The sequence below is a fragment of the Osmerus eperlanus genome, chromosome 7 (genome assembly GCF_963692335.1).
Source record: "Osmerus eperlanus chromosome 7, fOsmEpe2.1, whole genome shotgun sequence".
Classification (NCBI taxonomy): Eukaryota; Metazoa; Chordata; class Actinopteri; order Osmeriformes; family Osmeridae; genus Osmerus; species Osmerus eperlanus.
Genome location: NC_085024.1, coordinates 16,249,842 through 16,271,107, shown reverse-complemented (window position 1 = coordinate 16,271,107; position 21,266 = coordinate 16,249,842). Strand labels below are relative to the sequence as shown.

The following is a 21,266-nucleotide window of genomic DNA, read 5'->3' as shown; positions in this document are numbered from 1 at the left end:
GCAATTTGAATTTTGTCCCTCGTGTCACTCCGTTTTACTAAGAGTTCAGAGGTTTTTCAGCATGGCGGACTGTTAGTCAAAACAACAGTATCTAGCTGGCTTCAGAGGTGGAAAACGAAGTGTTTAACTACAACCGTCAGTGTTTACAAACAATTTGTCTACAACTAAGGTAAGCAATATTTACTATACCTGCAAGGAGTTTTAAAGCTTTGTCCCACGTGGTATAACTCCACAATAGGCACACGTGGGGCAGCAGAGAGTGCAAGCTGACTTTAATTGATTGTCGTTCTTGCCTTCATTGGCAACGTTTAAGCTTGATAGCTTTGCATCATGGCTAGTTATTTATTCATGTTTTCTATCAAACGAATTAAAGTGTACAAATGTCCTCAACATAAACGTCTATGCCTTTTTTAAACGCATCCGATTATACCACTTAGCTAGCGTAGCTAACTGACAATCTGCTACTTACTTAAAAAGAGTAACGTTCCATGTATTGTGAATTAGCTACATTTAACTTCTAGCTAGATCATTAGTGATGTTACAGCAAGTGTGCGCGTGAAAGAAGAACGGCGGGAATGTGTTTACACAATTTTACTCAGCTTTGTCCAAGTCTATCGGTTTGTAGAAATAACAATAAAAGAAAACATTGGCTAATATTACATATTTTAATACGATAAACAGATAATTATGGACACAACGGTGAATATGTCGTGTGTGAGGACAACCACCTAACAAAGACGTGAAATAAATGTTTCACATGAACCAGGACAGTAGAAACACAGCTAACCTGTCTGCCTCCTCTCTAGAACATGCCGTCCGCCTGCGGCTCCCAGATCGACGACATCGAGGACATGGTGTTACTGGAGGACCTCACTCCTCAGGACCGTCAGTTCGCTAGGAAGAGTGTCATTCCCAGGGCCAGAAAGAGGAACCAGCAAGACCCTATAGAAGAGCTACAAGCAGACAGGTAGCCACTGACTGCCCCACCGTACAATAAGCACTAAGCAGCAATAGCCTACTTAGTACAATAGAAACTGTTACGTAAAAACATCGTGTCATGGGTCAGATTTAGCAGATTCAGCATAGGAACAGGAGCAAATAAGCATATGCAGTATCGTGCCAATTTCCTTCAATGTGACAGAAGTAATTGTAAAGTATTGCAACCATCCAGTGGACGGTTGGAGAACTGCATTTGTCCAGATAATTGATCTGTGTGGCCAGTGCAATTTAATTGTCACACCAACATGTACTGGAATCAGGCTTAGGTTTGATTTCAAATGTGGATAGGACAGATGTATTTTTTTAAGTCATAGCTATAGAGGAAATGTTTTTTCTTCATATAATAAGGCAATTGGCCTACGAGTACAGGTAAATGACATTTTGAGTTTTAATTTTAGTTTCTACAACCTTGAGTGTGGAAGCTTTGAAACTACTCTCCTAGACACAAGTCTTTATTACCGACCCTGACAAGATTATTATTCGAAGGAGGAAAATGTATTAAAAAGCCAGACACCATCATTGACAGCAGTGTTCAAATACAGTAGGCCTACACCCCTACTATATTCCATGCTCTAAGTTAACATAGAACATTTTTATTTCATGCTTGAATCTGGGACCGACCGTTACCTGAGGACAAGGGCGTACATTTTCTTCATAGATAGTGAAGGGGGACAGATTAGCAGTTTTTGAATAAGTGGGTGGGAGATTCCCCCTTTTATGCCACCTACACCCCTGACTGGAATTGTCAGCCTAATGAATTGTAAATGTGTTTGAGCTAGTGCTGTGTGTTTGTGTATGAACTAGTGTGTGTGTGTGTGTGTGGTTGGTATAATGCTGGTCCTGTCTACTCTAGTGTGATCCCCGGCACCCAGAAGATCTGGATGAGGACCTGGGGCTGCTCTCATAACAACTCAGACGGGGAGTACATGGCAGGGCAGCTGGCCGCCAGCGGATACAAAATCACAGGTAGGACGCAGCTCTGCTAGAGCTACGGCTATGGGATGTCTGGATGAGGTGAGTTTGATTTAGGATGCCTGGTGCAGCTGAGCTGTCAGTTGGGGTGGGGGGTGGGGGGGGGGGGGGGTTGGAGTAAATGGCAGCCGTAATGGTTATGCAGGGAGGAATGACGTGTGCTGTGTGAATTCAAGTTACCCATCGTGGTCATGGAGTCTGTGGTGTGGATGTGGCCATGGGGCTTTCTTAGTTATTATTAGACTTTGAGAATGGCATTGCATGTTGCTCTCTCCTTTAACCCTCGTGCTGCCTTCGGGTCACATGACCCAAAGGTTCATAACGAACCATCGTTGTGTTTACCCAATTTTACCCAATACAAAAACAAATACAAATAATTTTCTTTTAACCATTCCAATGTGGGGGGTCTGAGACAGCCCGACAGTTAAAAGAAAATGCTTCACTTTGTTTTTGTATGAGGTAAATTTGTCGCAATACGACGGTGGGTCACAATGACTGATGGGTCACAATGACCCGAAGATAACACAAGGGTTAATGGTGGGAAGAGGTTTAGACCCATTCCACCACAAGGGGGCAGTCTTACCTTATTTAATACCCAGTGTTAGCAGTAGGCTATGTGGACAGGCACACTGTTGACCTCTCCTCTCCTCGTATAACAATGCTATTTGAATGTTGGCCATCATGTGACTCAGAAGCCTGGTAGGTGAGGGGAGGTGTATGCGCGAGAGTGTGTGTTTCTGTGCATGTCAGTGAACCAAAGGCGAAGACTGCATTTGCAAGTGTATTTGGGGTTTTATCAGAAGAGTGGCTGCTGCAGGCTTATCTTGGTGCATGAAACGATTGTGTGTTTGTGTGTGTGTGTGTGTGGAGAGGGTGTGTTGGCTGCGCTGTGCATATTAACCCCCAGGCATAACTCCTACTGAGGTAGGGGGGGATTTACACACAGCTGCAAAGGGACATTAATCACATACTTCAAACATGCAAATTTCCCTCTCTCCTCCCCTCTCACTCCCCCACCCTCACCCCATGTGAAGCCTTTCTGTGAAATGTGCTCTAATTGTCCTGGTCCTGGTGATGTGGAACCTTCCATTAGAGACAGAGACAGGCGCAGGTGCCTGACTGGACTCATGCACACAAACGCACACAGACGCTCAGACACACACATGCAACCGGCTTACGTGTGGATGATAATTTCTTTCGTTTTTCACACACACATATACACACGCTCACACAAACCCCCCCCCCCCCACACACACACACACGTTGTGTTGAGTGACCTCATGATTCCCCTGTTGTTCGGTAGGAAAGTCCCGCCTCTGGCCTAATTAATCTCCACTGACTCTAATTGTCTCATTAAGTATGTATAACCTTATGTGAGACACATTAAAGAAAAATCTGAGCATAATTATCCCACGTCAAATGTATGTATATATATATTTTTTATCCATATGATTACAGCACGGCATTCAGTTTATGAATATTATCACACACCTCCCCTCAACCCACACACACACGCACACACACACATTTCTCTCTTCTACCTCAGTCTGAGTTAGGAGTACGTCATTCCCTATTCTTATAATCCTTTTTGGTCCTGTGTGTGTGCATGTTATGGTGGTAAGTGCACTGTTTACACCGCTGTTGCCTAGATTTTGTGTTTTGGAGCAGAGTATAATTTGAGTGAGTGTCTGTCTGACTGAAACTAAGTCTCCCTCAGACTACAACCTCTTTTTCATAGGCAAGGTTTGGGCTCTCAGGTAAAATAACATGCCCATGCTAAGGTTACACGTACACGTGCACACACACACACACACACACACACACACACACACACACACACACACACACACACACACACACACACACACACACACACACACACACACACACACACACACACACTACAGATGACACACAACTCCTGTTTTCAGTGTGACCAGGTGAACTATACCCTCACAAGGCTTTGTGTGTGGTGTATGTCTTGTAGGTGTCTCTCCCTCCCTCTTCCTCCCTTGCTCGCCCTCTCTCCCTTTCCATACATTACATTTTACATTTAGTCAGTCAGACAGTCAGCCAGTCAGACCTCATTCAGCCCTACCATAGCTTCAATACAGAATGTTAAGGAGAAAAAAGATTCAATGGATGTATGAAAACAGACCTCAAAACCCTCTCTTTTCTCTGTGATCCTATTTACGCCGAATGTGGGGTGTGTGCTAGACAACGTTGAGACCTCTGTCTCTTGCCCTAACTCCATACTGAGATGCCTGTGTGTGTGTCCACGTGTCAAATCTTCCACTACTGTAGGTCCTAGTCCTACTCTCCTGGCTGACATGTCTCGCTCGCTCTCTCACTCTCTATCTCTCTCTCTCTGCTTCAACTCTCCCTGCAACGCTCCATCCCCATGCTCTCCATTCTATCCCGCCCCCTCTCTCTGCCCTTACTATCGACAGAGAGAGTAGGAGTATGGTGCTGGAAACATCAACACTCGCATGTCCACACACACAGGCAGAAACAGATATAGCATCGGTATATGTCGGCTGCTAACGCAGAACACACACAGACACCAGCGGCGCTTGATTACTAACCCGCTTCCCTAACCGCTCAGCCACCTGACTCCCCTTTCCTGGCATTCCCCCCCCCCTTCCCTTCCGTGTGATCATGTTGTTGTCACCGTGGCCAATGGTAGGTAACGGGGTGTGACATTGCCACTTTTTCCCCCTCTCTCTCTCCTTGTACCCCCCCCCCCCTTACCTCTATGGGCATATGTGAAGCCCTCTGTGACATGCTTGCGTGTAAAAAGGGCTATACAAATTTGATTTGATTTGACCTCACCACCCCTGCGCATTGACACTGCCCCCCCCCCCCCCAACACCACCTCTGCACATAGCTCTCCCTCTCTCAACCCTTCCAGCTTCAACCCGACTCACACACTTCACCAGCTTCATCAAAGGATGAAAGGGGGTGGGGGGTTACAGGGATGGTCAGCCTCGTTTTTGATGGACAGATCAAGGGTGGGTGTGGGGGGGGACGGGGACGTCTGATGTGGGATGTGGGGTCTGGTCTGGCCTGGTGGCAATGAGTTTCTGAGATTGAGGGAAGGTGAGACTGTCACGGTCAAATCAGGGGAGATTACAGCAGAGAATGGCCATCTCTTCTCCTTGCTAGGTCCAGGGGCTTAGCTTGCTTCAGAGTGGGGGCTAAAGCCTGCTGAACCCTGGTAATCCAAGCCGAACACACTTGTGGAGAGCATAGGTTAGGTTAGGATAGGTTTTGCTAAGATAGAATAAGGTTAGGTTAAGCAAGGTTCGGTTAGTCCAGGTTAGGCAGGGTTAGGCATCAGAAATCTGCCAGCCAACTGACCGTCTGCTATTTAGCTTTAGATGTTTGTCTATGTGGTGATAACCAGGAGTAAAAACTGCTGTGGGAGTCATTTAGAAAATGGTGTTTGGTTTGGCGTGTTGTGGGAATGTCAGTGTGCTTGTGTTTGGTTGTGATAAAAAAGTTACTGGTCATGGAATGAATCCAGTATTGTCTGTATTCTATGATCTCATACCTGGTCCACTGTGGAGTGCAGTTCCTGTGCCGCCCAGTAGGTGGTGGTGTTAGCCCACAGATCCACACTCTTTGTTCTGTTTCTGGTCCTCCAGCACAACATTTGCAATGGCTGATGATTTTAACTGCTCCCCAGGAAAGCATGATGTCATACTAGATTTGTGGGAAGGCTTGTTTACAAAAGAGACTGCGTTTCCAAATGGGGGTTTATAATGTATTCTTTTATTTACACTTGTCTTGTGACTACAATACATGCAGTAGTTTGTGTGGGTATGCTGTGTTTTTCCAGCGAGCCAAACAAAGGATTCCGGTGAAGCTTAAAAAAACCTACACATCCCATCCTCTCAGCACCCGTACCACACTAGAACCATACAGTTCAAACTGCTTCCTCCGCGAAACTGGAGAATGAACACATTACCTGTTGTAACTGCCCTTAAATCCCTACTCCCCTGCCACGGTCTTCTTCACGCCTCTATGGCCGTCTGCCCGTAGGGGGCACTGTTGTCCTTCCTCAGCACTCGCATGGGCTTGGCAGTTGGTGGTGTTTGGGCCCGGCTGCAGACTTCATAGAGTGGAAATGGGAGCTATTACTGCCTCCCAGTTGAAGCAGCACAATGCTGTTAGGATTTCCATAACGGTTAGGCAGAGATTAGAGCTGGTAAACAGGGAGCTGTCACACAACCCCACCCGCTCTCATGGAGGCTGTTGAAGGATGTGTAGAGAGAGAGAGGCGGATGCTGAGATCCCGTGTTTCTGTCACTAATCACTGCTCATCAGGTACACAAGTTGTCTCCTGGTTTACCGGCTCCGACTGCCGTGTGTCGCAGCCAGTCTGAGGTCGGCCTGCGAATCACACGGACCAGTCTCACGAGTGGAATGAAACGAGAGATAAACCTTTGTTGTTGTTGTTTTTTTTCCATAACCCTGGTTATGTGACAAGTGTGATTCATCTGGCTCTGGATCGTGTATTGCGAGCACACAGACAGAGAAGTGTGTGTGTATGTGTGTGTTGGGTAACAGAGGTAGTAGTATTTTCATTGTGTCAAATACACCTTGCATACACAGACGCTCATTCATAAAACACAGCCCCTGGCTCTGCCCAGAGTGGCTGAATGGTGGCTACGCAAAATTACGCGTGGCGGTGCCGCAGCCAATGAGGACTGAGCCTGCTCCAGTGTCTGCCCCGCCCACTGGAGAGCAGGGCGCAGCGTAGCTGCGTCTGCAAGCGCCGCTGGTGTCTGTGTGTGTTCTGCGTTAGCAGCCGACATATACCGATGCTATATCTGTTTCTGCCTGTGTGTGTGGACATGCGAGTGTTGATGTTTCCAGCACCATACTCCTACTGTCTCTGTCGATAGTAAGGGCAGAGAGAGGGGGCGGGATAGAATGGAGAGCATGGGGATGGAGCGTTGCAGGGAGAGTTGAAGCAGAGAGAGAGAGATAGAGAGTGAGAGAGCGAGCGAGCCATGTCAGCCAGGAGAGTAGGACTAGGACCTACAGTAGTGGAAGATTTGACACGTGGACACACACACAGGCATCTCAGTATGGAGTTAGGGCAAGAGACAGAGGTCTCAACGTTGTCTAGCACACACCCCACATTCGGCGTAAATAGGATCACAGAGAAAAGAGAGGGTTTTGAGGTCTGTTTTCATACATCCATTGAATCTTTTTTCTCCTTAACATTCTGTATTGAAGCTATGGTAGGGCTGAATGAGGTCTGACTGGCTGACTGTCTGACTGGCTAGGAAGTAACAGTTGTAATGGATGTAACAATCAAATAATTGGCCGTTTATCAATCCAAAGAACGCTGAATGAAGAATGTCCTTGTGTTCTCGAGAAGAACTTTCTAGAAGTGAATAGTCTTGCAAGATCGCAAGGGCGTAGAATGCAAAGCATTACATTTTTACATTTATTCATTTAGCAGACGCTTTATCCACAGCGACTTCCAAGAGAGAGCTTTACAAAAGTGCATAGGTCAATGATAACAAAGCAGTGACTTCTGGGAAATCATGTGTTCCTGCTGACCAAGTCACTAACCCATGCATCCGTGATTTAAAAAGGGCACATCGAGAACACATCCAGCCTTTTTTGGCGTTCTTGGTCAATTGTGTTCTTCGGATTGAAGCAGTACTTGGCCTTGAAAGATGTCTTCAAACGAGCTCACAAGAGAAGAACTTAGATCGATAAACAGCCATTGGCTGTACCCTGTCTTTCTCCACCCCTCCGCTCTCAAGTTCAAGTCTTTTATTGTCAGGTACACAGAACAACACAAGGTCAGACTGGGCACTGAAATTCTTAAGACAAGACAACGCAAGCACCTGGCATAACATACCAAAACATATAAGTACACAGAACATAATTTACATCTATGCTAAGCTTAAATAAGTAAAACTTCCTAGATATACAGATAACAATAAATATTACACTATACTAAAACTTCTCGCTCGCTCTCTCGCGCTCTCTTTCTCTTGGTCTGTCTCCCTCTCCTGCTTACATCGTATTCTCTCTGTACCCTTTCAACTGGTTCAATATGGACACCTACGTTCTCCTCCAGTCACAATTCCCTGTCCTTCATCGCAGATGCCAACCAGCCAGAGTCCCGGAGGTCTACTACAGTTTCAATCAACCTTTTTCAAGCACTCCTGCTACTTCTTCTGTCCCCCCTTTTTCTTTTCTTATTGTCCGAGAGAACAAAAGTTATATGAATGTCGCTGGCAGCCGAGCGCGGGAAGCAGGAGCCCGCAAGAGCACTTAGCACGGCGGCCTTGCTGGGAGGAGCAGGGAGGGAAGGGGTGCTCTTCATTCATGAAGAGATACGACAGGACCAAGGTCTGAACTCTATCATTGTAATTACGCTGCTCTCTGCACCAGAGACCACTATCGGCCTAGAGAGGCGGAAATAATAGTTCTTAGGTTTAAGTTCGTCTGAGTTCGTGTGGAGAGAGAGTACACAAATTAAAGCATGATAGAGGGCATTACAGGGTAGAAGAGACTAGTTTTTTTTTCTCCCAAGGCTGCTTTCGATGGCACTTATGTTTTGAAGAAAAAAAAAATTGTTTTCTTGTTTGCGGCATGTGGCGTCTTGTTTTGGAAGATAACCCCCCTGAGAGTGAAGCCATCAGTGTTTAATGAGAGCTGTGGCACATTCCTCAGACCACCTGCTGGAGAGCTGGAGAGAGGGAGCGAGGGATGACCCAGGAGGACAACAGGCTACTTACGGATTAGTTCTGCATGTCTAGGCTCTCGTCCTTCCACATGCAACCCTGTATCGTCCACAAAGCGGCTGCTGAAGTTTTTAGTATAATAATCTGAGTTTTTACTTTTTTATTTTACACATACACGCGCACACACACACACACGCACACACACATTCTGGCCAGAAGGAAGAGGAAAGTCAGCTTGGTGACCTTCGACCTCTGTGTTGATGCCTCCTGTCATTTAGACTCCAGCTGTCGTTAGCGCCCACAACAACACATACAAGCGCATACACACACCCACAGACACATATAGGCCTTATTTAAGTTTATAGTTCAAAGTAGGATACTGGACTGGGAGTGGAGCAAGGACTCAAAGAGATGGTGGGAAAGGAGAAGAGTCAGAGGAGAAGAGAAGAGAGGGGGTAGAGAGAGAAGGGGTAGAGAAAGGAGAGGAGAAGAGAGGGGGTAGAGAGAGAAGGGGTAGAGAAAGGAGAGGAGAAGAGAGGGGGTAGAGAGAGAAGGGGTAGAGAAAGGAGAGGGGTAGAGAGAGGAGAGGAGAAGAGGGGGTAGAGAGAGGAGAGGAGAAGAGAGGGGGTAGAGAGAGGAGAAGAGAGGGGCTAGAGAGGAGAGGAGAAGAGAGGGGGTAGAGAGAGGAGAAGAGAGGGGGTAGAGAGGGGGTAGAGAGGGGGTAGAGAGAGGAGAAGAGAGGGGGTAGAGAGAGGAGAAGAGAGGGGGTAGATAGAGGAGAAGAGAGGGGGTAGAGAGAGGAGAGGGGTAGAGAAAGGAGAGGAGAAGAGAGGGGGTAGAGAGAGGAGAAGAGAGGGGGTAGAGAGAGGAGAAGAGAGGGGGTAGAGAGAGGAGAAGAGAGGGGGTAGAGAGGGGGTAGAGAGGGGGTAGAGAGAGGAGAAGAGAGGGGGTAGATAGAGGAGAAGAGAGGGGGTAGAGAGAAGAGAAGAGAGGGGGTAGAGAGAGGAGAAGAGAGGGGGTAGAGAGAGGAGAGGGGTAGAGAAAGGAGAGGAGACGGGGGAAATTAGGGAGAGTGGGGGCTCCCTGCTGAGCCTGTCTCCACACGGGGACTTGAGAGCCACTCAGCCATCAGTGTGTTGGTGCGTGCAGTCCTACCTGTCTGCACCCCCCAGGTCTGCCTGCCCCAGGCCTGCCCCCCCCCCCCCCCCCCCCCCCCCCCCCCAGGCCTGTCCCCGAGCCCAACCCTGCCTGGTGATGGGGCTCCAGACAGCCCTGTCGGGGGCAGACAGTCCCAGCAGGTAGCCCCATCTCTGGCCACTCTCTCTGGGTCAAAAAGAAAACCCACCCCCCCTTCACCACCCCCTACTCTGGACTCACTGTGTTCATCACTATGTGTCTGTTTGTGTATCTCTGTCTGCCTGTCTCTCTCTCTCTCTCTCTATTTTGAGGTGAGGAAGTTATGACAGGAGCTGATTGTCTGGTTGCCGTTTAGATTCCTATTAGTGATATTTGCTGGAATTGTTCTTGTCCCTATTTCCATATAAAGAGTGTGAACCTTTTATCTGGGAGAGTAAATGAGTTCAGAACATCTGTTAACAGTGATGGACCTCATGGTGCTGTTGTTACCCAATCACCTCAATGTAATGCTATTTTATCTCTGTGTGTGTGTATTTACCCTTCCCTTACATTATTCCATCAGGTCTGATAAGGGATCAGGCAGTCTTCAGCTCTGTGATAAGCAGTTCTGCTCTAGTTTGCTTGACAGCCTTTCTGAAACACCCATGGGTTAGGGTTAGGGTTACCTCCGTACCCTACCCCTCTGAACTGACTTCCCAGTACCCAGCCTCTAGGTACGACTGTGTATGTGTGTGTGCGCGTCGGTTTTCGTGTGTGCGTCCGCGCTTCAGCATGCGTGTGTGTGTGAGATCGTTAGAATGTGGTTCTAATGAAGGTTGTGCAGTACAGAAAGGGGATTAGACCTCATGGCGTCCTCCAGGCATGTAATGTGAGGAGGCACTGCCAGCTGGTCCAGGTGGTCCCTAAGCCTGTCATGGGTTCAGCGGTGGTCAGCACCGTGCTGAACGTGTGCTTCAGCTTAGCGCTCCAATCAGGCTGGGCAGGCTGAACTCTCCGTAACTCCCCCCCCCGCCCTCCTCTCCTCCAGTCAAAATGTGAGACCCACCAAGTCTCACTAGATGCACTTCAACACCTTCATACACACACCTTCCCTGCCTGCTAGAGAGCACAGGGGTTTGACGGATGCACACACACACACAAACACACTGCTACAAACACTTACCCCCTGTGGTTTCATCTGAGGAGTGTGATTGCGGTCTGGATTATATAGGATGTGTTTGTGTCTGTGGTCGTGTGTCTGTGGTTTTGTCTCTGGTTCACCGTTACGTCAGTGTCTCTCCTCTGCTTACGAGGAGAGACTCCGACCTGTTTATACACTAGCACATGGGGGAGGGGGGGGGAGGGGGGGGCTAGTTTGTGCGATAGACTAATGCATTCTGCAGAGAAGGGAGACTGGCGTTGGTCATGGTTTGGATTGGAAGGGAGAAAACGGGACAACGGCGGATATCGCTATAAAAAAAAGTACTGATAGTGTGTGTGTGTGGTGTGTTTCACATCTCCTGTCTGTCTGCTGAGGCAGGCCCCTGGTTGGCTGAGGGACCGCCTCTATCAGGAAGTTAAGCGCTGCGTGGATATTTGCATATAATTTGCATACACCTCCCCCCCCCCACCTTCCCTAAAGGCAGTTTGGAATGCCAAGAGGCTAAATTCTATATACCAGGGTCTTAACTACTTTTTCAGTTAGCCATTTTTTATGTGTGTGTGTGTGCAGTATTTGCATCTCATTTGCATGGGCCCCTGCTTGACTGGGAATTAGAGGTTAGATGACCTAAATAGTTTTAATTCCTTAGTCAACCGAGAACGCGCCAAGGCCATCATTGTTATGAATCAAATTAGGACCCTTAGACACAACTCTGATACACTAGTGTGTCTGGGGGGGGGGGGTGTGTGTGTCTCCTAATGAAAGCAGGTTTAGTGTGTGTATAGTTGTGTGCGTGTGTGTGTGTGTGTGTGTGTGTGTGAGGGAGTAGGAGAGAATAGCTGGGCTTGCAGTTAACGCTGGTTATTAATCTCAGCCTTAAGAAGGTGTCGGGTGACGATACCAGGAGACACAGGTAACACACATGCACACCTCCTGCTTCTGACTGTCAGGTCAGATGTGAGCCTGATGATCTGCTTAGCTTGTCACTGGGAGACCCAGGGAGGAGGGGGGGACATGTTGACACCCCAGCAAACAAAGCAGGAGACATGTGCCCTTCCCAACCTCCCTTTTTCTCTCACTCTCTATCTCTCTATCTCTCCCTCCCTCCCTCCTTTCATCCCTCCATCCCTTACTCGGGGAGTGGTGAACGTTGAAACATCTGGAATCTTACACAGCTCATTTATTAACTGGGAACATGGAAAGGAGATGCAAATGAAGTACCTGTGTGTGTGAGAGAGAGGGGAGGGGGGAGGGGGGGGGGGAAAGCACAGAGTGGGTGTGAGGTTGTTGGGTGTTCTGTTCTGTGGTTGAACAGCTGTGTCTTTAGTTGGGCCATCTGACTCCCCCCATCCAAAAGAAAGCTTGGCCTTGTATTTCACAGCATTATACACTGCTGAGCTAACACACACACACACAGTGCTAGCCAGCTCCCCTCTATGAAAGATGAGCCTGAGCCTACGGTGGGTTTATCACCTGGAGGATTTGTTATTCATTCGATTTTGCTACGGCAACAATCTCCCTGCAGACATTCAAATAGCCTGTACCTTATTGTCACCATAACGACTGAGGGCATTGCACAATTCCTCGAGGGCCTAGTTACCCATCTCTCTTTCACACTCTCACACACACAGATGTGGGACTGGGAGCTCATATACCTATTCAACCTTTGTCTCGCCCAGATGTTGCAGCCAGTCCATTTATGATTGGACGGTGTGTGATTCACAGCCACCTATCAGAGTCATCAAATCCAAGGCGGCCGTGGTGATGTAGCAGCGAACTGTCAGCTGACAGGCCGCACAGGGTGGCCTGTATTTATAGACTCCTTCGACCGCAGGAAAGGTTAACGGCAGTATTGGAAGTGTCTGTTGAGCAGATTACCTGACCATGCTATCGCAATGATTGGAGGCAGAGACAAAGGTTGCCGATAAACCCAGCCAATCATGTAGCACGATAATGCAGAGAGTGGGTGTGGCTCCTCCAGGCATGACCCCTCCCCCTTTGCAGGGGCCAGCAGGGGATGTATGTGAAGACTCGGCCCTCCTGCTAACCCGCCTACCTAACTCTCATCCCCACCCCACCCCCCCAAAAAAAACATCCGTCCAACAACAGCAAACACAATCATATTCTGTAATGGCTTTCAAATGAAGTGTAAATATTTGCATGCCGCGGAAGGCGTTACTGTGTTTGCCGGACGGTGCGGCTTGCGGAGCTGTGGTGGAGCGGGGGGGATCCCAGCCTCACGCCTCCTCAGCCTCACGCCTCCTCAGCCTCACGTCTCCTCAGCCTCACGCCTCCACAGCCTCACGTCTCCTCAGCCTCACGTCTCCCCAGCCTCACGTCTCCTCAGCCTCACGCCTCCTCAGCCTCACTCCTCCTCAGCCTCACGTCTCCTCAGCCTCACACCTCCTCAGCCTCACGCCTCCTCAGCCTCACTCCTCCTCAGCCTCACGCCTCCTCAGCCTCACGCCTCCTCAGCCTCACGTCTCCTCAGCCTCACGTCTCCTCAGCCTCACGTCTCCTCAGCCTCACGCCTCCTCAGCCTCACGTCTCCTCAGCCTCACGCCTCCCCAGCCTCACGCCTCCTCAGCCTCACGCCTCCTCAGCCTCACGCCTCCTCAGCCTCACGCCTCCTCAGCCTCACTCCTCCTCAGCCTCACGTCTCCCCAGCGGTCAGCGCCTGGACTAAGCTGTCTGGAGCAGAGACGGCTCCTTCACAGGCTGCCGTCTTCACACGCTATCTCGTTGGGAGTGCTGAGACTGATGAAGGCTGGCTCATGCTGAGTTTGTATGGGGCTGCTAATCTGTTTTTGTGAATCTTTGTAGTGTAGTGAAGTCACTAATGTATTATTGTCATAAATATAAATGATGAGTTATCATTAGAATAATGCAATCAATAGTCATAACACTTACTGCAAGACTATAAAGTGCCTGATAATACGAACACTTAATGTAGCCTACACAACATCTTGTGTCATGTGATGATCAATCTTACTTTACCCGACTATTACCGTTACATAACTACTGAGGTAAGTTATAAAATCAACAACTGCAAACACTTATTTGATAAATCTAGAGTTCTGTTCAGCTAAGTGGATTGGACATACGAGACGGTTCAAATTTATAATACACACAACCTTTATAAAAAAAATGCATAATCACAAAATTAAAGAATAAATGACGTATCATTAGTCAATGATGATAAAAATGACTAATGAAATAAACTAAATAATAGCAAATGCAATGGATTCAGTGTATGTAATGGTAGCAGGAAGGTATTGTGTAGCCTATGTTTTAATGCATTTTGGGCACACATTTACCAACAACACTTAAGAACATTGACCATTTGGGCTTATATGTGCCCATGGCAGTTAGTGAGTTCATGTGCTTGTGAAGGATCAAAGCAATTCTTATTGCTGGTACTTTGGAGAGTGGACTAGTAACATTGACATCACAGGAATGAGATGAGAACTGGAGCTAAAGTGTGATCTATGAGCCGGGACGAAGGACAGACACACACACACACACGCACACGCATCAACTCCCTTACTCTGTCATGTCTGAGAGCCTACTCCAGTGGAACGAGTTTCTAATCTAATGGGTAGACAGCAGTCTTCATTAGGCCGGCCCTGCCATGTGTAGCCCAGCTTAGTCCTGTCCTACTTCTCTAGCCCGGCCTAGCCCAGTCCTACCATGTTTAGCCAAGCCCGGCTGAGCCCCACGACTCAACTCCGTCTGGATGACTCCTCTGCCCTTCATGCTAATGAAAATCTCATCTCCTCTCCCCCAGAACTGACATCACTACCAGTTCCACCCTTCAGCCGGGGCTAGCAGGACACGCCACGCTGCTCTCATTTGTCGTCTTAACAATGAGGACTCTGCTCTCCGTCCCTCTCCTCTTACGCACCTCATCTTGGGCCCCACGTGGACGTCCGGGAGGACATGAGGAGCGGCTGAGACGCCTCAGAGAATATCAACATCCTGAAGCGGATCCTCTCCTCTCCTGCTGGAGGGAGAGAGCTTTTTACTGATGTTTGGATCTTTGGCTAACTGGGCCGTGAGCTGAGTGTCGGTGTCCTGCTGTGCTTAATTCAGTAGAAGTTGGGGAGGGGGGACAGTTCCCCCCCCCCCCCCAGATCCCTCATATTCGACTTCTTCTCTGAGCTGATGGGTAGACAGACCCAAGTCCCTCAAGAGCATCTGCTCCTGTGCATCAGAGTGAACGGAGGAGCGTGTTGGTTATACAGTTCTAGTTAGTTATCTAGTTTGGGAGGAGACTTGGGTCGTGTAGAACGTGGCAGCATGCGTGATTTTCCCTTCAGATCCAGGTTGAGGACAGTCTAGTCTGGGTCACAATGCAGGAGGGAGAGAGGTTCATTGTTCATTGAGTGGTTTGTTGTTTTCTGTCTCTTCCTCCGTTATCCTCCTCCTCCGTTATCCTCTTCCTCCTCCTCTTCCTCAGTTATCCTCCTCCTCAGTTATCATCCTCTTCTTCCTGAGTTATCCTCCTCTTCCTCAGTTATTCTCCTCTTCCTCAGTTATCCTCCTCCTTTATCCTCTCCTTCCTCCTCCTCAGTTATCCTCCTCCTTTATCCTCTCCTTCCTCCTCCTCCTCAATCCTCTCCTCCTCCTCAGTTATCCTCCTCTCCTTGCCGCAACTCTTGTCTCCCCTGATCCTCCTTCAGAACCTTAGATGTGTATTCATGTTTTATGCAGGCAGGCTAAAACCTTCCCTTCGTGTCTCTCAGCTGCTGGTGGAGATGTTGTGACAGAGGAGTCTGTCGTGGCTCCCCCAACCCCCCACCCCTCGCTGAAGCAGGCAGGAAACAAGCCTCCTGCCGGGTTGAGTGTCCTCCACTCTCCTCCACCCTCTCCTCTTCCCTCCTTCATTCTCCCACTCCTTCATTCCCAGGAGGTGAGGCGGGAGGTCGGGGCTAGGTTAGGGGGAAGGAAAGGAGAGGAATGGTTTTTTTGACAGCGAGTAAAGAGGTCTTATACTTAGTTATACTCTGGGTGTTGTGTACCCAGTAGGAGAACAGCATCTGCAACACTGTCACATTACGTGGCCTGGATGTATAAAAGTGTTTCTGAGAGGTCTGTTTGTATCTCTCTTTCCGTGGGGCAGATGCACAAGAGTGTGTGTGGGTGGGTGGGTGACAAGGTTGCGGTGGGGGGGTGGGGTGTCTGACTGTGAATGACAGCTGTTGCTTTGGTGTGGGCAGCCATGCTGGCGGGCCTAACTTGAAGGGAGGTGTGTGTGTGTGTGTGTTGGGGTGTGTGTGTGTGTGGGGGAGGTGCCTTTCCTCTCCACTGGGCCGTGACATCATTGGAGGTGAGGCTCGCCAGCCTTGCGTCATCCAATCAGGGAGTGCCACGTCACAGCGTGTGGGGGGCCCCGGGCTTGTCAAAGGCTGTTTGTCTGGGAGGCCTCTGCAGCCGGTCAACCATGACAGCAGACGCAATCAACTATGATTAGAGAGATGCTCACTGCTCCTCAGTACACACACACACACACACACACGACCGGACCCGCCTGTCAGAATTCCCCTCAGGTTAACTGGCCTTTTAGGCGGCCGTGTTTGTCTGTGTTGTTCATCTCTGAGGAGTGTGTGAAGAGCCCGTCTGTAATTCGGTCCTTGTCAGCTGACTGCGTCACCCTCATATCTAAACACATCAGGAAGTGAACCCCCCCCCCCTCCGCTGAACATCCAGTATCTCTGCAAACAGGGGTGTGCGTGAGACAGTCCCTGGGTAAACACATCCTACGCAAGGACGTGATGGTGTCACAGACCCTCAGCGCTCTCCCTGTGAGAGCCGGGCAGGGTTAGCCCTCTGTTTAAAGCCTCACTGGTTCTAAAGAGCCTGTAATCTCAGCTGATCCTCAGTGTTAAGACCCAAACACTTGGTTTAACGAGTCGGGGTGTCAACAGGGTCTAAACGGGGCTTTAACTTCACACAGAAAGGCCCACACACAGTGACTCATCGCCGATGTGACGTGTTGACAGGAAGTGTGCGGTGTGGCGGAGGAAGCGGTCTCGGCCTGTTCGAAGGATGACACGGGGAGGGGGGGGGGGGTGACTGTTTGGAGACTGCAGATCTTTGGAGGACCTGAGTGAGACCGCCAATGCCTGCGGAGCGCGACATTAGCCCTCCAGCAGATACTTAGCTCATCCCAGTGCATCCTTCTCTCCTTGCTTCACCACACACGCACACACTTCTGACCTTGGAAGAAGGTTTGCTAGGGGTGTGGGGGTTGGGGTGATTGTGTGTGTGTGGAGACATGGGGTGGGACAGGAGGGAAAGTGGGTCATGCTCCCTGTGAAGTATGGGGGCTCGGGGCCAACGCCAGGTTACGTCTCTCCCGGGTCTCTCTGCCCAGAGCTCTCATCTATCAGCCAGGACAAGATGGAAGAAAACACTAACTAGCCTGACAAATGGAGCCGGTTCAGGATAGCAAGGCCAGACTAGGTCAGGTAGGTTAGGCCAGTTCAGAGGAGGCTAGGCTGAGCCTGGCTTTGCGAGGTCAGGCTCTGCAAGGCCAGGCCCAGGCTATGTAAAGCTAGACCATGTCAGGCCAGCCCAGGCCTGGTCTGTGCCCACCCCAGCTTGTCGAGTTATATAACACCCAACTGCACAGGTACCAGCCCAGACACTGTCATCCATACACCAACCAGGGAACATCATTTTAGAGACCATTCTAAAACGGTGGTCATTTGTTTGATTCCTTGAGAACACTTCCTCAGTAAGCTTACACCATCTCCACCGCTCCTTGCAGCTCCCCTCAAACACACTTTTCATTTCCTCAGAATTCATCCTCCATAAAACACGATATTAGTACACCTTCCAAAATGTTTTCATGAAGAATTGAGCGCGTTCTGGAAGGAGCCTCCAGCAGTCCTACAATATTCATCCCAGTAATGGCTGCCTCTTGTTCCCGGGCTGTGTTGCCTGGAGTCAGCCCACAGTGCTCTGATGCCGGCATCAACACTGAACCGCAGAGCCACAGAGATCCGTGCTACAGCTCTCCTCCTCCTCTGAGCGTCTCACCACCCCCTCCTCTTCATCTTCATCTCTTTCTTTTTATTTGCATCCTTTCCTCTCTTTCCCCCCCGCCTGTAGAATTCTGATTGACACAATTTACCTCAGCACGTGACCAGGTTAATTTGAAGAAATTCACACACCAGCAGGACTTCCTGAGGCAATGCTGTGTCTGTGTGTGTGTTGTGTTCCATAAGGTAGTGTTGGACAGCAGTATCCTAGTGTCTCCTCAGGGCTAGTTTTCTCATCAGGCTTATGGTTGAGTTGAGAGGGAGAGAAAAAGGGAGAGAGATGCAGGGGAGAGAGACATACAGACAGTCCAAATGAAAGTAGCTGTTGTGGTTATTGAAGTGGGTAATAATTCCTCTGTGTCCACATGCCAATCAAAAAACTGGAATGATATGATTGGTAGGATCCCTAGGGTGACCACCAACACCCTAGGATACCCTCCTCTCTCCCACTCTGCTATCCTCCTCTCTCTCTCTCTCTCTCTCTCTCTCTCTCTCTCTCTCTCTCTCTCTCTCTCTCTCTCTCTCTCTCTCTCTCTCTCTCTCTCTCTCTCTCTCTCTCTCTCTCTCTCTCGGTCACTCTCTCTTTCAAAAGCAGTTAATTTATTTCTCCTAATTTGTTTTTTTCTGTTGTTTGAATTTCTTTTGCATCAGACTTCCTAACAGGACGCTGCTCATTGAGCTTTCCTACATGAAGCTTTGGGTCCATCGTTGGCCAATGCAAATGATTCCGATGCATTAGCTAAGTGGCTTCATTGGAACAATGTCATTATCTCACATGGGCTTGTTTTTCTTTCACTTTTGCCCCCATCTCTTCCAGCCCGCTCAGGAAATATATAATAAGGTCTTTGTTTTGGGTTGTAAGCCTCAATTATTTAGATAAGCTGACTAACAAACATTCATTCAGGCATTAGGAGCTATTAGAAGTGTTTGTGTGTGTGTTTATGTAGGAAGGATGGATGAACATACATGGAAGGGACAGGCCTAAACTCCGGCTGGATTATCTAAATAGAGCCTGCGTCTTATCACATTGGCAAAATATATTTACTTCTTTAAATTCAATAGGTGTGTGTCAGTTTCAAACCATGCTCTGGCAGAGAAAGAACCCAATTAAAATGTAGCTTTAAAAGTCCTGGCAGGTTGGAGGTTCCAGTCAGCCAGCCCTCTGAAAGTGTGTGTGTGCGTGCATGTTCAGAGCTCTGTTCTGTCTTGATGTGGAGCAGGTCAGTGACAGATGATAGAATGTTCTGGGTCACTCTGTGTTCCATAACCCCCCCCCACCCCCCCCCCCCCCATCTCTGTCATGTCTCATATCACGGTAAGGATACGCAGTCACTGACCTGGTTTATCCAGCCTGAAAACCATTTAAGAAACACACAGCTACCTAACGACTGACCTCTGGAACAGAACTGTGTCACAACATTGTTATGGAGATCACCATAGCTACCAGTCCCCCACTATTCTCTTGTTGACATAACTGTATCTGTACCGCCAAAACAAGCCCAGGAGAGCCAGACTCAGGATTGGAGAGTAAAGTGTGTGTATGATGGCACATGACCAGATCAATTTGTGTGTGTGTGTGTGTGTTAGAGAGTGTGCGTCACCCGAAACAACCCGACCCTCTCCACATCTCAGGACAAATGTTTTCCGACAGTGATGCTCGTGCAGCGTGAAGGTGATGGAGGACAAGCAGTGAAACTGCTGTGGTTCTGTCAGAGGCAGCGTAGCGGCCTGGAGATGCCAGGCCCACAAGGTGCTCACGGAGAGCTGGGCCAGTCTGGAATATTCCAGAGTCTATTCACTCCCAGTCACTACAGTGCAGTCAGACCTGCATCTTGCATGAAGCAGTAGCCCCTCCCTCTTCCTCTGCTGATAAGAGGGAGGGGCCTCATGTACACCTGACATCCAGTCATCTGTGTGTGTGTGTGTTCCTGTACACCTGTTTTCAGGGAGGGTGCTTTGACAGTTACCAGTATAACTGCACCCCTTCCTGTACATCAGATACAAGCAGGTGTCTGATTGGAGGGCCTCCCCGGGCTGATAGTGTGTTCTGTAAACACACCATGCCATTGGCTCATGCAAATGAACTATCCGGGAGTTGGGTTTTCGAGTATGCTGACTCACTTCTTTGCTTGTGTTACCCAAGGACAAACACATATGCACACATTCTCTCTCTCTCTCTCCTTCCTTCTCTCTCCCTCCCTCCTTGCTGTCTGCACACCCCCTCCCCCCCCCCCCCTCCCCAAGCCTAAGGGGCCAGTCAGCAGTTGGCTCATTTCTCACGGTCCTCCCCTCAGGTCACAACTGTTCCCTGCTCCCTCTCTCCGTCTTTCTGTCCTTCCATTCCTCTCTCCCTCCATCTCTCAGTCCTTTCCTCCATCCCTCCATCCCGTTTTCAACGGTAGCTGTTTTTCTGCTCAGACTGAGTAACACAGCTAACAGCCACACAGGCCCAACATCAGCCATCTCCCCCATTACATTTGCTAAACGGGACGATGGAGGACAGATTAGAGGGATGATGGAGGGAGGATGTAGAAAGGATGTAGGGATGATGAAGTGATGGAGGGATGATGGAGGGATGATGGAGGGATGATGGAGGGATGATAGAGAGGTGATGGCGAATTGATGGAGGGATGATGGAGAAGTGATGGAGGGATGATGGAGGTTGTTATTGTTGTTCTAACAGTGGAGGACCTCATCAGGGGCAGAGAAGGAGTCGACTGCAGCTGAGACCGCTCCCTGTCTGGGGCAGAGAGAGAGTGTGTGTGTGTGAGAGTAGCACACCTCCCGTGGGCAGGGTTGTGAGGTGGGGGGCTCAGGTTGTGTGTACGTGTAGCGGGAGGGGAACAGTCTTACAGTACAGCTGGCATGGTGGTGGGGGGGGGGAAGAATGCCTGGGGGCACCCATGCCCCCCCCCCCCCCCCCCCACACACACACACACACACAAATGCTAGGATGAGACTCAAATTAGTGTTGTTCCTCTGTGACTTTTCAGTAAACACAACATTTGTATTGCACCATTGGGTGTCTCCCTCTGTGCTGTCTCCCTCTCTCTCTTTTTCTCTCTCTCCCTCTCTGTCTCTCTCTCTCACTCTGCCTCAGGAATAGCATCTATTGAGGCTAGTTTATTGGTTTGTTTGTTAGCAGCAGTGAGTGTTGGGTCACCTCCCGCGGTTGCAACATTGCTTACTGTTGTTTTCACCCCAGATATAAGGCCTCACTAATGCAGACCTGTGTGTGTGTGTGTGTGTGTGTGT

At 49.2% G+C, this 21,266-nt stretch overlaps 1 protein-coding gene across 1 annotated transcript in view; it reads left to right on the top strand.

The window, feature by feature from the left end:
- Positions 1-12: 12 nt before the first annotated feature.
- Positions 13-21,266, top strand: part of cdkal1 (CDK5 regulatory subunit associated protein 1-like 1) — a 164,112-nt gene continuing 142,858 nt past the window's right edge. Inside the window, exons 1-3 of the mRNA XM_062465209.1 lie at positions 13-169; positions 807-967; positions 1,853-1,965. Coding sequence (XP_062321193.1) covers positions 810-967; positions 1,853-1,965 — 271 coding nt within the window. The 5' untranslated portion in view covers positions 13-169; positions 807-809. The remainder of the gene's footprint in view (positions 170-806; positions 968-1,852; positions 1,966-21,266) is intronic.